Source organism: Monopterus albus, unplaced genomic scaffold, assembly GCF_001952655.1.
Source record: "Monopterus albus unplaced genomic scaffold, M_albus_1.0 scaffold44.1, whole genome shotgun sequence".
Lineage (NCBI taxonomy): Eukaryota > Metazoa > Chordata > Actinopteri > Synbranchiformes > Synbranchidae > Monopterus > Monopterus albus.
The window spans coordinates 1,106,383-1,121,814 of NW_018127924.1; the positions used below are offsets into that span (position 1 = coordinate 1,106,383).

General features: G+C 41.4%; 1 protein-coding gene across 1 annotated transcript in view; it reads right to left on the reverse strand.

The window, feature by feature from the left end:
• ncoa2 (nuclear receptor coactivator 2) overlaps window positions 1-15,432 on the reverse strand; it is a 46,182-nt gene that overhangs the window by 19,927 nt on the left and 10,823 nt on the right. The window contains exons 2-6 of the mRNA XM_020599994.1: window positions 7,647-7,754; window positions 6,858-7,030; window positions 4,453-4,556; window positions 2,462-2,639; window positions 90-278 (exon numbers count right to left, since the gene is read on the reverse strand). Coding sequence (XP_020455650.1) covers window positions 90-278; window positions 2,462-2,639; window positions 4,453-4,556; window positions 6,858-7,030; window positions 7,647-7,735 — 733 coding nt within the window. The 5' untranslated portion in view covers window positions 7,736-7,754. The remainder of the gene's footprint in view (window positions 1-89; window positions 279-2,461; window positions 2,640-4,452; window positions 4,557-6,857; window positions 7,031-7,646; window positions 7,755-15,432) is intronic.

Genomic DNA, 15,432 nt, shown 5'->3' on the forward strand with positions numbered 1-15,432 from the left:
TCCTTTTGTGTTGAAACAAATGCGAAAGGTATCAAAGGACTAGTTTGCTCATCGAATACATATGATGAAAACATCATCTCCTTCCATACCATCTCCTTCCTCCTTGATGGACTTGGGCTCGGAAACAGCAAAACACTGCATGGTCTCGTATTTCTGTTGCTGAGGCTCGTGCTCATGCGACTCCTCCTGGCTCTTACTGTGGGGATTGACCAGCATTCGGCAGTTGAACGTGCGACTGTTCCTCCTCGAACCCTCACTGGACCATGGGACACGGTTCACTACAAGGAAGCAAGACGTGGAAATGGAGTTTTACAATGCGGTGTCCTTTACTTGAAAAACATAGCTACAGCCAAAAGTAAACAAGAACAGGGATACAGGGAGCTGGCAAGACTGAGGGAAGAAAGGCTACCACACTCAAAGTGAAAGACATAATGACAGCAGGTACTAAATGAGTAAATGAAGAGAATATGAAGGCATAAAAAAGTGTGTAGAGATCAGTCATAATGAGCAGTTGGAACCCCAGGCCCTGCGCTGTCTATCCACAGCTATGCTTTACAGCCAGGCCTCCATATGCATGTCCTCTAAAAACATCAATCTTTCTTCCTTTTCTTCCTCTCTTCAACACAATAAAAGGCATGAGCACAAACGCATGTACACATGTGCAAACACACAGACGCACAAAAGAAAACGAGACATACAGTTACACACACAACTCATTTTATTCTAGCAAACTCCATCTGGTTTGTGATCTCATTCAGTGCAGTGATAACCTCCCAGTATCTGGGACACAGCCCACTGATCGTTTCCAGGGTACTCTGCACTGTACTGCTCTCCCACCCAGATGGCTGCACACTCAAACCTCAATCCAAAGCACCAGGAGAGAAGAGAAGAAGGGACTTAGAAACAGTTCATAACAGGGCGCGCTGACATACAATACAGTCACCTCGAGTGGAGGAGTTGGACGTGGGTTTGAGAGAAGAGAAAGAAAATGGGGAAAAGTATGGCGTATATTTGTGCCTCATTCCTGAGTGCACAATGGGATGTTTTGAGAAGAGGAAGAAGTTTTTTGCATGCACATAATTTAGATTTAAAAGAGTAGGGATGCAATGATACCAAAATTTCACTGCCATGAAGAAAAATGCCCTTTACTAAATAACAAACCATTTTTTGAATGATTTTCCTTCTAACTGACAGTGCTCCTGCTTTCCTTCTTTATTAAAATAAAAGTAGCCATGACCTAAGTATGTGCAGAAACTTGGCATAAATAGTCATTTGCAATGAATGACTGAACTGTTTGTACAATTGCAAAAACAAAACAAAACAAAAAATATGACAGCTATATTTTTTGTTTTGTTTTTGCAAAACAGACATTATGATACACAGAACAATTTCATTTGACCAAACAAAAATGTGTAATGCTGTGCAAGAGTTGAGCAAGCATACAGACAAAGTTGAGCATGCACAGAGATGAGACATCGAGAGAGCAAGAGAGAGGATGAGCAACAGTACGGGGCTCTGCAAGTGCAAAAGGACAAAGGAATTTGTGAGGTGGCTGCAAATAATATTGCTGAGACAGATTGTTATGAATGTTCATTTATATGGATATTACACTTAGAATATATTTTTGTCTGTTCAAACTACATTATTCTTTGCGTGACAATGATGTATCTTTAAATCGCCCGTAGTGTGCTCAGGAATGTCGCACAAATAAAGCATCATAGAAAAAGGCAAATCTGAAAGAAATAAAAAGGTAAATGTTCATCTTACAAAGATAAATGGCCTGTTTTCATCAGGTGTGCAATGCTACAATAAAATTAAAGCTTTTAATGGAAGGGAGAGTAGAAAATGGGAAAGTGAGAACATGAAAATAGGAACTTGGTAAGGGGGGGAGGCCGAGATAGAGAGAGAGCACAACACAATGTGAGGAGAAGGGGAAGGAAAGGCTTGAGATGAGAATAAAGGAAGGCAGTGATGCCGCTGACAGGGGACAGAAGCTGAAAAAGGAAGTTAATTAGCTGAAAAGAGAGGGAGGAAGGAGAGAAGAGCTAAAGCAACTGTTTGATCAGCAAAAGGAAAAAAGTAAAGAACCACAATGTTAAAAACTACATATAAAGTTTACATAACACTTTGTACCAGCCACATCCTCTCTGCGGTTTTTTTGACCATAAAGATTTCAATTCAACTGACAGCAAGCAGCCACCTACAACATACCTGTCTGAACAGGGAGAAGAAGAGAGGCGAGGATGTTAAGAGACAGGAAAAACACTATGTAAAAAAGTAAGAAATGAGGCCAGGGTGTAAACAAGAGCAGCAGGGGGAGTGATGCAATACAGGGGACATACACGTAGAGTCGGGAAAAAGAGAGATATGGAACACACTGCAGAGCAAGACAGAAACTGACAGGTAGAAAAAGGCAGAGAGCAAAGCAAACACTTGCAGTGAAAATAAGCTTGGGGCTAACCGAGGGATTTGGGTAGCAGGTTCTTGATGAACTCAGCGTGATCCCCGACGTGCAGTACGCTGTAGACACTGGTGTTCATGAGTTCCTCCTGGTTGTAGCGCAGGTACTGGGTCACGTTCTCAGACACAAACACAATGTTACCCTCCATGTTCACCACGAAGAAGAAGCCATCCAGGGCCTGGTGTGGAGAAAGAGTTCAGGACAGAGAAGTTTGTTTACAGAATTCGTCACACCAATACAGAACAAATCTGACAGAAAAACAAAAGCAAATGCAGGAGAGTAAAATATGTTTGAGCACCTATATTTGCGCTGTCCTAAACGTGCTTTTCATTAGTCACTGATTGTTGGGATATTTTGGTCTTCTGGTTTGAAATACACTTACAGGCTAAATTTGGCTCATGAACAAGAATTAAAGGGCTTAATTATGCTTCTTGTGTCTAGAACTTGCCTGGAGTCCACCTGTGGTGAATTATGCTCATTGGACATAGTTTAGGAAGCCCACACCTGTACACAAGAGGTCCCACAACTCACTCTGCATGTCCAGACAAAAACTAGCCATGACATCTAAGGTACTCTGCAGACCTCCACGATAAAATCATAAAATTGTGATGAGACACGGATCAGGGCAAGAGTATAAAACTATTTCTCATGTTTTGAGTGTTCTCGGGAGCAAAGTGGCCTCAATAATAATGACATGGAAGAAGTCTGAAACCAGCAGGACTCTGCCTCGTGTTGGGCATCTGTCCAAACTGAGTAAGTGGGCAAGAAGGGCCTTGGTCAGAGAGGTGACCAAGAGCCCAGCAGTCCCTCTGAAAAGTTCCACTTTTTGAGCCAGAAGTCCTCTCCAGAGCTGCCATGAGGACAACCATATCTGCAGCGCTCACTGAATCAGGTTTTTTGGTAGCAAGGCTAGATGGAAGCCACTTTGAGTAAAAGGCATATGACGACAGCCTGCCCTCTATACCACCCCTAGTAGAGGCCTGCTTTCATTGTTTTTAGCAACACGGTGAAAAAATCATGATAATACATTTTAAAGTAAGATATCAGAAACAATTCTGGAAATGGTGCCAAAAATTTTGGGCTAAAAGTCCAAAACAAACCCAGCCTTCTAATAATATAGGCAGTCTTACAGGAATGCAAGCTATATGCCATGACAGCCATGTGACAGATTGATATTTCTCTCCCAGAAGGTTAAAACAAAGACAGAATAATGTTTTTTCATGGCCTTCCCAGTGTCTTTGTGCTTGCATGAGAGTAGGCAGCAGATAAGCCTTGGAGGAGGGTCATGGGGTGTGTGGGTACATTTCCTGCCGACAGCCACTCTGGTCACAGCATCCTGTAATGAGCCTGGGTTGGCAGACAGGGACGCAGCTAGCGCAGAGCAAGTGTGAATGGCCGATCGTGTGTTTTGGGGCTTTGACAGATGGGAAAGCATGCAGGCTGCGCTGGGCTATATTAAGCCACGAGTTAGTATGTCGATTCATGACGCTGGACCAGGAGAGCTATAAATATTCCATGACAGGACAGATCTAGAGGTGAATAAAAAGAAGATGGGGAGGGAGAGAGAGAACAGAACAAGAGAGAGAAAGAGACGGAGGAACTGAGCGAGAGGATAGGCTCAAAGGACTGATTCATTCACCAAGCTGTTGCTTTCCTTCCCATTATACTTAAGCACTTCAGTGGCCCTCCGCAGGACAACGAGGCCATTGCTCCACTTACTGATTTACAGCCAATCTGGGGCAGACACAAGATGCGGGCAGCTTTTACTCCACACAGCTACACTCACACACAACCACTACTGACCCATTTGTAATGGTTGACTGTGGAGCTCACACCTTATTACACACCCATCATGACTTAAATACAAAAGTTTATCTAATGTGAATACTAGTATGAGGTACTTCAGATCGAGTGTTTACTGTATTGTAATTGGTAGCATTTTCTTCCCGGATATGATGCTATGAATAAGCAAGAGAAGACCGTCTACTCACCTCCAACATCATTGGTCCTAAGGCATCTTTATCAATCACACTTTGGCCTGTTGATGAGACATCTGCCTTCTGCACCTCCTCCTCATTTGCTGCTGCAGCTTTTTCTGTTAACCAGATAATCAATGGCAAAAAGTTCAGGCAAAACAAACAAACAAAAAAACAAACAAAACAAAAAGGATAATGATTGAACTGATTTATGAAAACACCAATCCCAACCATATAAAGCTTGAGGCCAAAATCCACTTTTGTGGTTGTAATTAATAATGAAGGAAACAAAACTGTATCACAACACCAGAAACATGGAAGTCAAAAAGGCAGAACAGAGAAATTTAGCCTTTCCTCTGAAATTGAGTGACATACTTTCAAGAGGTCATTGTTTCATCGGGGTGCTTACAAAGCAAACATGTTTTGGCCCAAGCCCAAGTACAAAGCAGCAAGTGGAGTGAAAGGTTGTTGTAAAAGAGTGTGTCACAGCAGGCATGTCATGCTGGTGGCAGCCATTATGCAGATTGTGTTGTCATGTGCAACGAAAACAACTCTTGTTCCAAATAGAGTAGAGAGTCGTTAATATGTGGAACTTTTTAATAAACAAAAAAAAAAAGGTTAATAAAAGTTTTCTCTCATTGAGTTAGGGCTGATTATCAATAATAATAATAATAATAATAATAAACTAATCAGATAAACACATAAAAAAAAACAACTAGGTTCTCAAATTTAACTGAATGAATGCAATCCCTAAATAGTCCCTGTCAATTAACCTGGACAATAAATTACTTGGCAAAACACAGGCAACAAATTTAGGCTGGTCTGATGTTACTTCCTACAGAATCACCTTTAACTTTGGCCAACACTCAAGCATTTTTCATCTCCAGCAAAAGGTTGTCTTCTTTTTCATATGGACCACCTTTCTGAAATAACTTAGCTGGGGATTGTGAGCTCATATACCTATCAGATTTTCAAGTATGGATGCCTTGTTGCATATACAGGTACTTATGGTCTGTAGCATTACCACTCTGGGTGGATTAAAACCAACACTCTGATTCCAGAACCTGGTTCAGTGTATTTGTTTGTGATGTAGACCTCCACTGTCCAAAAATCATTACAATTACACTAGGGAGCCACACCTTTGCACTGCATGACATAAGAATCAAAATCTGTTTTATTGGCCAGCTGTGTTGGACACACGAGGAATTTGACTCTGGCACAGTGGCTCTCGGTGTGCACGTACAATGTCCTTTCGTGAGACAATGAGTAAACAAGTAAACAAGATGAGAGAAAACAAGAATAAGTACGCAAAAAACAAACAATGCACGCCAAAGGCTACAAACGGCCATCATCTTTTACAATCTCTGAAATATAAAGTCTAGTGTGCATGATCTCTGCTCTGTTTACACTAATCTGCTAGAATCTTGCACACTGAAGTTCTTTTTTCAAAAAAAGACAAGACCTCATATTTTTCATGAGGAATAAACATGTCACCCAGTCCAGCAATGTGGCTCACGTGTGTTTTTAACAGTTTTGGACAACAACAGAGGTCTACAGCACAGACAAACTACACAAGATTCTACATTCATGTGCATTATTGTGAGTACATAAAATTCATTGGTTGCTTTAGGCAGTGTGTGTGATGTTTGAATGTAAAAACAGAAAATCACTTAATGCAAGATCATGTGATTGGTGACGTATCCTGCAAGCTCGTGCATTTGTCCTTGTGACTGACTGGGTTAATAACCATGCAGAGAAGCTTTATGTTCAGAGTGTAGGCTGTTCTACTTTTGGAGATGATGGAGGCAGAACATGAGTGGTGGGTGGGGGGGCACATTTAACTGTGGTACCATGCGAAGGCTGACACAAATGCACAAAAGTAGATGTTGGCGAGTGCAACTGAGCACAGCCTGATGTTCTGGCTCAGAGTGAAAGTGGGAAACACTGGCAGATAATTATCAGCTGTTCTGGTTCATGCACATTATATGATGAATTCATGAAGGGAACACTAAATCAACTATCCTGCCCTTTAATAACAACATCAATTACAATGGGTGAACCAGATCACAAACCCTAATATTTATGCTATCAAATGGAAGGCTTCTGCACACATAGACCATTTAAAACCAACACCGCCTTAAAACCATAACATCCTAAGCCTAAACATATTAATGATATTACAGCATCTTATTCAAACCCTAAAAAGCCACAATAAAAACTGTGGTAAAGCCAATCAGTCTGGTATATAACTACATTGCATGTGATAAAATCTGAAGGAAAAGCCTTTACATGAACAGAAATTGTGAATTAATTGCTTCAGTAAAAGTGGCCAGCAAAGGTAAAGGAGTATTCTTTTCACTTTGTACTCTGGGGCTTATCACTTTGACAGTTTCTTCAACAATACAGGTTGCCACATGTACCTTCCTCCTTTATTTGTCTGATTTGTTTCACAGTTTCCTTTAGGACTGCACATTTGTCAGGCTTGACATTGAAGTTGTCAATGTCATTGAAGTTGGCAAAGATCAGTTCAGCGAGCTCTTCAATGTATTTGTTCTCATGCTCGCGGTTGCGCTTCTCGCTGCTCCGCTTGGAACTACAGAGACAAACAGAACACAGAAGAGAAAACGCGGTGAAGAAGGTGGTATAAGCAGGGGGATAAAGATGTATGGCAAAATGTCTGCGTGGCAACTGAAGTTCTATAATAAAAGAATGAACAGACAATCACAAAACATCCAGAACAGGGCAGCAAGCAATATCTATCTTTAAAACCACACCAAGGTTGAGTGCTTAGACTCATTTTTGGATCTGAATGAGGAGCCATCATTTTAATAGTTGCCAAATAACAGTGCACAAAGAGCGATAAGGCTAAGGTAAATTACGCCCCATAAAGCTTGAGATATTTCTCCAAGCCTCCTGCAATAAAGAAAACCTACATTCTTGAGTGCTTGTCTACAGAGGAATTATTATTTATCATACAGACTTTAACTATGCTCCAGGGTTAGGAGGCACAACAGCAATAGATTAGACAGATTCAACAGCATGCTGCTATCGTTAGCATAAAATGGTATATACAATCTTACAGTAGATGATAAAAGGTACAGGAGGTTTTGGACCCAAAAGTTTAACAAAGTAGTGGATAAAGGTGCTGACAGCTCACTTGTGAGTGATTAGAAATATCAAGACTACCTCGGCTAGGGTTAAAAACTCACCTGGGGCCTAAAACTTCGGCAGAACATTCTTTCCGTTTTCGTGACTCTGCCGTGGCAGGGTCAGATGAGTTTTCACCGACTCCACTCATCCTCAATGCATATCAGCGTCTAGAAAATAAACACACACAGGCAAAGAGAGTTTTACATATTAAACAGCACATACAATTACCTGCTGGTCTGACTGCAAACAACAACACAATTACATGAAAACCACCCAAATAGTTGTGTACTCATACTAACATGGACATTTGCATGCAGCACAAACACAAACACACACACAATGCTGTGGTGAAGCACAGACTGATCCACTCCTGGAGAAATGTGTGAAAATAGAGCAAAGAAACTGATTCAATAATTCCTCTCTGATGGTGCAGTTCTCCCCAGAGAGATTGAAATGAGAGCACAGCGCTTTGCCCATAGCACCAGACTGCCCCGCTCAACCATGCACCAAGAAAAATCTGTTCACTGCATGAAACCAAGCAAAGCCAGCTCACAGTAAGAGCAGAACAGCTTTACAACTACATTTGTCTATGTTTAGCAAGTGCCTCTGAGAATGCTTTACCTGTCTCAACTTGTAAGACTAAACTAAAAATTAAATGCAAATATCTTGTCTGTTTTTTGAAATCAAGCTACAGGGTATAAGATCTTAAGTAATATTTCAAGTGGTAATGGTTTTACACAAAGTGAGAAGCTGGCTGAGGGTAGTTTCTGTTACCAACACCCCAGACACTGCAAGATATGATGAAATGGAATTAAAATATGGCATCAATTTGCATTGTTGTTAATATAAAACCAAGTTATAGGTTACTCATGACTGGCTGAGAGCCTTTGGAGACTTGTCCCTCTGCAGATGTTGAGCATCGTATACAACATATTTAAGAGTCAGCACATGCCATTAAACAGAAAACAATTATTGATCAAAGTAATGTGAGTCTTATTAATTACCCCCATCATCTGCACCAAAGTAGTGGCTAATGGACGTCTGGATTTCTGTACAGGATGATATTTGCTTTGTACTTGTTGACTTCCAAAACAAATGGTGGCATTTAAAAATATGCATGAAAATCATTACTTCATGGCTCACGCATGATACATTCTCAGGCACTCAACCATGGAAACGACTGTGACAAACACTGCTCAGCCTTTATATAAGGCGGGACTGAGTACATCACAGCACAATGTAGAGCAGGGTAAATAGCACTGCTTAGCAGAAGCAGGCTACACTAAAATAGAACCAGTGACCATGCAAACTTGAGTCTGGCTCACTCCTGGTCTGGAGGGACCTAATTTAAGCTAATGGTAGGGTCTGTGCTTAAATGGATGAAGTGACTGGCTGGAGAGACAGAAGAAACTGAAGGATAAAACATTTACATCATTCTGTTGACAAGTGACTCGAGTCCTATTGCTGGCCTGTACAGTGTATGGACAGCATATGTCCAGTAATGATGCACCAAAGTTGCTGTGCACGTGTCCTTGCATTAGGCTCTTCTGAATCCCACCAGGGTGTCTTTATGATGTGGCACCGTGCTGTCCGCTAAAATGATAACATTTCTAAAGAAGAGGTTATATGCTTTCACTTTGGCAAACAGGCACAGACCAATAAACTCCTGTAGCTAAGTGGCACTCTGTGCTCCTATTGGTTGTGCTTGGACTTTCCAGCGCAAGTTACCATGGGGACTGTAAAACTGATTGGTTGTGCTTGTCCAGCTAAGGAGAATATGACTGGTTGCATTCGTCCCCTTGACAGGGCAGCAATGATGGGTCGTTGTACGTTGACACACATAATAGATATTGCCAAGGGCCAGGCACGTCTCAATGATACCAACACAGACAGCCAAACAGCCCAGCCAGCAGGCTGAAGGCCGGTTTTGTTGCTAGGGGGCTGGATCTTCACATGGTCAGACTAGTCAGAGATGTCTAATCCTAGAGAATACCCTCGATCCCCAGGCAGCTATAAACAGCTAGGAACTGGTATTAACACTTTTTGTATGAAGCTGTGTCCCTGAGGTAGTCATCAACCTCAGCCACAAAGTGAAATTCTTTGAACAAATATCAAATCTCAGTTTTTGCCACGTTTCACATGGCACAGTAAGTCTGAAAACAGGTGAATGGTAGCATATAGGTAGGGTAGCTGGATAGGTCACCTCATTGTATAGAGAGCTGACTTGCATCCGGCTGACAGTCATATTGAATAGAGGGAAGCATTTAATATTTCTATTATATAAACTATAAACTTCTATTTGCATTGAATTTGGCCAACTGCTTGTTGGCAAAGCACTGCCAGGCTAACAATCATTTGATAAAGACTGGACTGGAAACGATGCTGGGGGTCATGAGGTTCATACAGTAGGACCAGACAGCCTTCTATGGAGTTGTGATGATGTTAGATTTCCACTTACTTTAAGCCCCCTTAAGACAAGGCAGCTGTGAATCTGCATGTGGCAGTTTTTTGGCATTCAGACACTCAGCTGCTGTGCAAAAATTCCTGGAGGGGGGGAGTTTTTAATTTTAATATCACTGTGATATTTTAATGAATATGGTTCAGTCCAATATGCCAAAAATGTTGCAAACAGATGAGCAATCTGTAGTCCTGTTGGTCAGCACTGTCCTAAGACACTGTAGACAATGAAAACTGTGACATGCTAGACTTTGTGTTGAGGCGTCGTGGGGCATCCCAGACACAGCAGTGGTTGTTGTTTACTATGACACCACACAAAATAAAATGATCGACTGTTCTGTCCAACACAGTTTGTTGTCCCAATGCCCCATGACTGTCAGGTCGGACTGTTATAAGGGTTAAATCAGGCAGTCTGAAGTGGGCATACTGTCCCAACGCCCCATGACTGTCAGGTCGGGCTGTTATAAGGCTTAAATCAGGCAGTCTGAAGTGGGCATAAGAAAGAGAGAGAGAAAGAGCAGCAGTGGCTGAGTGAGCTAGAGAGGGGATGGTGTTGGTGAGAACAACTATCTTAACTTCCACACCAACACCTGCATATAAGATGGTAAATATAACTGCATAGTGCACAGCCCTGTTGGTGTGAACTCAACACTTCATCACAGGTTTTCATCTTTATCATGTTTCATCTGTTTAACTGACTGGCAAAGGCTAAACGAAGGGTTAGGGTACTAAACAGTCACCACACAGTTTTTCTAATTTAACCTGTTTATTAGACCAATGCACCACAAATGAGAACTAAATAATACACTAGGGTGTGTGTGAAATATGAAATAATCTTTATTTTGGACTGTATATAAAACAGCAATGAAATAACAAAAGTACCATTTGACCAAACAACCAAAAAGAAAACACAAATGAACACGCAAGTAAAAGTTTGAAAAACCAATTGGCTTTGAGAGCTTTAGGTGCATTTGAAGGAGGTGATCATGGGTGTGTTATATCCAAGGTGTCACAAAAGCAGACTCTCCAGGACTGAGCTGGAGCCAACCAGTCTGGTGAGGGAGGAGTGCAGAGACAAGCGGCCGCTGCTGCCACCCACAGTGCTGAAGGAGACAACATTTCCTCCCAAACTCAATTGGTACAATCTGTACAAGACATGCTCTATCAAACTACAATAAACAAGTCTAAAAGCTCCACAAGCTTGAACCTTTAACCTTCAACTGTGATGATTAAATTATGTCATTTGGGCATCTTAAAAGTTTGCACCTAAGACAGGACAAACAGTATCAGATACGTAAATTTTTATTCCATCTGTAGTGTTGGGTTAAACAATAATGACATACTACATAGACTTAACATGATGAAGTAGGCTGCAGGGGGGAACTCAGAACCAGGCAGGGTGGCAGTATGCTATTATTTTACAAGTATGAGAATTTCATACATGCACCATCGTAGCATTCAGTGGGCTGTTTTGTTCTGCAAATGTGCTGCCCCAAGGCATCATGTGTGGCATTGCCATCTACTGTTTCAGTTTTACAACATGTGCGATTTGAGACATAACTAAAATTACTGCTTCGCAAGTGTATAACTCTGCAATCCAGTCAAATTCAAGGGAATGGGACTGATGTGAGGTCACTGTGATTTTGACCACCACAATCTAATCAGTTCGTCCTTAAATCCAACTGGACGTTTATGCCAAATTTGAAGAAATCCCCTCAAAGTGTTCCAGAGATATCTTGTTCACAAGAATGGGACAGACATCAGGTGACCGTGACATTTGACCACCAAAATCTTATCAGTTCATCCTTGAATCCAGACATATATGCCAAATTTAAATTCCCTCAAGATGTTTTAGAGATACTGCATCCACAAGAATGGGACAGATGGATAGACAACCTGAAAACTTAATGCCTCCAGCTAAGGCTGGCAAGGAGGCATAAAAAAAAAAAAAAATCACAGATGCCAATAAAGGAGCTAATAACTGTTTAAATAACTGAACACAACACCGTGGCATATGGAGAGGAGGAAAACGAACCAAAGTTTGCACCCGGAAATAGAATGTTACGTCACCACCTAACAAGCAGATTTTATGCTCAGCAGGGCTTTTTGGGTAATAATAAGTACAAGGTAACAAAAAGTACTGAGGCTAAGTGGTAAGGATCACTTACAGTTGGCTTGGAAATTTCAGACCACTTCACTTTTTGCACATTTATTATTTACTCATATTGACAAGGTAAAAACATGCTTATAGACTTTTCTGTGCAATTAAGGAATTAAAACTCAAACTGAAAGCTCTCATTTACAAAAGCATTCAGATCCTTTATTGTGACACTCCACATTGTGGTGAGGTGCATCATGTTTACTCTAATTATCTTTGCCATGCATCTACAACTTGACTGAAGTCCACCCTTGGCAAACTGAATTGACTGGACAGAGTTTAGAAAGACACACACCATAAGGTCCCACAATTCACACTGCATGACAGGACAAAAACCAAGCCACAGAGTCCATGAAACTCCCTGGAGACCTTGGAGATAAAACTGTACTAAGGCATAAATCAGGACAAGGGTATAAAACCATTTCTAAAGCTTTGAGTGTTCCCTGGAGCATACTGAACTCAATCATTGTGAAATGGAAGAACTGTGGAAAGACCAGCACTCTGTCGGCCATCCAACCAAACTGAGGTACCAGACAAAAATGGCCTTGGTCAGCACAATAGATTTGCAACATATTCTAGCCTTACAACACTGATAATGACCCGTTCTTCTAAAAACTTTGAGACAAATTACTGAGGTAGTTTCCCAGTTTCCTCCTTGTGTTTGTAAATTGGCTGGGCAAAGCATCAGAAACTCCTCAGTGTAGTGCACTGACGGCCCACTTCAACAGTAAACTTGGTGTCAATCTAAAAACAATATTAGCATTACAAAAAGGGTAGAACTTATGGCTGAGCTGTTCTATTGGACTGCATTTGATTTCAGAGGTTTACTGGCGTTTCCTGGCGTTTGACCAGGAATGACACTCCGTCCGTAGTGTTAGTGTTTATATTACTGTCTATAGCTTTTTATGTGTTGTTTTTATATCTGTATGATATGTTAAGTGCTTTGGTCAGCTGTGCTGTGGTAAAGCGCTATATAAATAAAGTTGAGTTGAGTTGAGTAATGAAGCCGTCATTGAACCCATCTTGTAACTGAATCATTTCTTTAATACTGTGATACTGATTGCAGCCAAATCTACAAAGTGAGCAGGACAGCATGCACATCACTGAAGGGGGGCCTTCAAAAATATGTAATCATCCATTCCAGCCATAGCATAATGGATGGGGGGAAAAAGATGCAGAGGGAAAAAATATCACTGTCTAATTGCCATGGGGAGAGGGCATGTGCCAGTGTGCTATTCCTGTAATCATGTTGGTTAGCAGGGCTTTGATTATAAAGACACACCCAGTTCCTCTGGAGCTCATAAGAGTGCTGAGCATGACCGTGCATTAAACTGCATCAAATGCTATTGCGGAAGTGTCTGAAGTCTCCTGCACTACATAATGAGCTCCCTTCCAGAAGTGCACACCACTGTGGGGCACTGAACATTGTCTCACTGTCCTCACGTGGCTTCTTGGCACAACAGGCCAGAGAGAGAAATGGAGAACAAGAGCACACCAATAATGACTGCGTCTGTAGGGCTGCAACATGTCCCATTTATTCCCCCCAAAATACAGAGAAACTCATTACGTGGGAGGGGCCCAGAGGACTCACTTTTTCTCATTTTTCTTTGCAATATTTGCAAGAATGAAAAAAAGCGCTGGCAAGAGAGCCAAAAGACACAAAAACATGCCGGAAATCATCTCAGATGGTATTAAAAGACATACGTGCATTTAAAAGCAATATCAATTTCAACAGGAAGCAAGGTGGGTGGGGGTCGACCATGAACTCCGGCCTCTGTGACAGCTGATGTTACCTTCATACAGATGCTGAGATATTAGGTGTGGGTCAAAGGAGACGCATAATGAGAAAGAGGTAGAAATGTGATGGTGGACTGACAGAGATTAAGAGCTATAGGAACCTGAAACCATGAAACTTAGCTAAATTTACCAAGACTTGAGCGATGGGTATGTCACTCTGAACATGCAGTACACAAATGTAATTCACACAAATGACATGCTCTGAAAATCTGACAAACATCTACAGACCAAGGCTGTTTAGCAGACAGAGAGGTTTGCATCTTGCCTGCTACCAAGTCTCACTCAAAAGATTGTAGCTAATGGCTCTGAAGTGCTGGAGTGCAACCGAGGGCCAGGCCCACAATTTACTGAAAGCTGATCACGCTCATGAATCTTTCACACTGGCAGTCACTTCAGGATGTCGCAGGATCAGAAAGGGAGAGCTTTGTGTATATAATAAGCACAGGAAACTAGGGCTATAGCTATCACAGAGAAAAGAGCAGGAATCAAAGGAGGGCAGGGAGAAAATTGATCAATTGGTATAAATAAGCACCTCTCCAAAACAATCTAGTCAACAATTCATCTGTGGTTGAGAGCAGTGCCAGAGGGGAGACTCAGATGTCATTATGGGATTCAGATTATTGTGTTGACCTTATAGGTTTCAGCAAAAGGAAGTGCTCCCACTCTATTATTTTGTCATAACTTCCTGTCTGCACCCAAAGTCAGTATGTGTATGCAGGTATACATTTAGTGATCAGTTGTAGCAACTGCAAATAATGTCAATAACTAATTTATTAACAATAACCTGCATCATAAGGGTGAGTTGAGCATGAGTGTACTGTAACACCACACTGTTGTCTATTTAAATTCTGACAACTATTCCTAATTAACTCCGCTCCCACGGATTGGCAAAAAACAACATACTGGAGGGAGCATAGCTGCTTTAAGGTTCTGCATTGAATCTAGGTATAGAGCATGTGACACAGGATCTGCAAGTGACCTAGTGCCTGGTGAAAAAAATATATGGAAGTAGATCCCTGCCATAACATTCAACCACATTTCGAGCAATACTCAGGTTGCAAATCATTGTTTGAGAGTGTGCAGACACAGATTTGTGAGTGGGTTAAGGTTACTTTAACAAATTCACCTGCCTTTTCTGCATTTTAGCTCCCTGGTGAAAATGTATGGTTACAATGAATGTGCACCTGACTCAGTGTGACCTACACATGCTGGTTACATTGTGATGTAATTAGCCTAACTGCCTGTTTTTATCGTATTTAATTATTCTAATACGCTGTTGTAAAAGGATAATTGTGCAAAAAAGTATTAAACCTTGGACTTTTTATATATTCTTATGTAAACAAAGTGCCGGCTCCATCAAAATAGATGCTGGTCTCAATTTAAGAGGTGTTGGATCCAGACCCGGCTTGCTCCTGAACAAATTAACCCCTGCA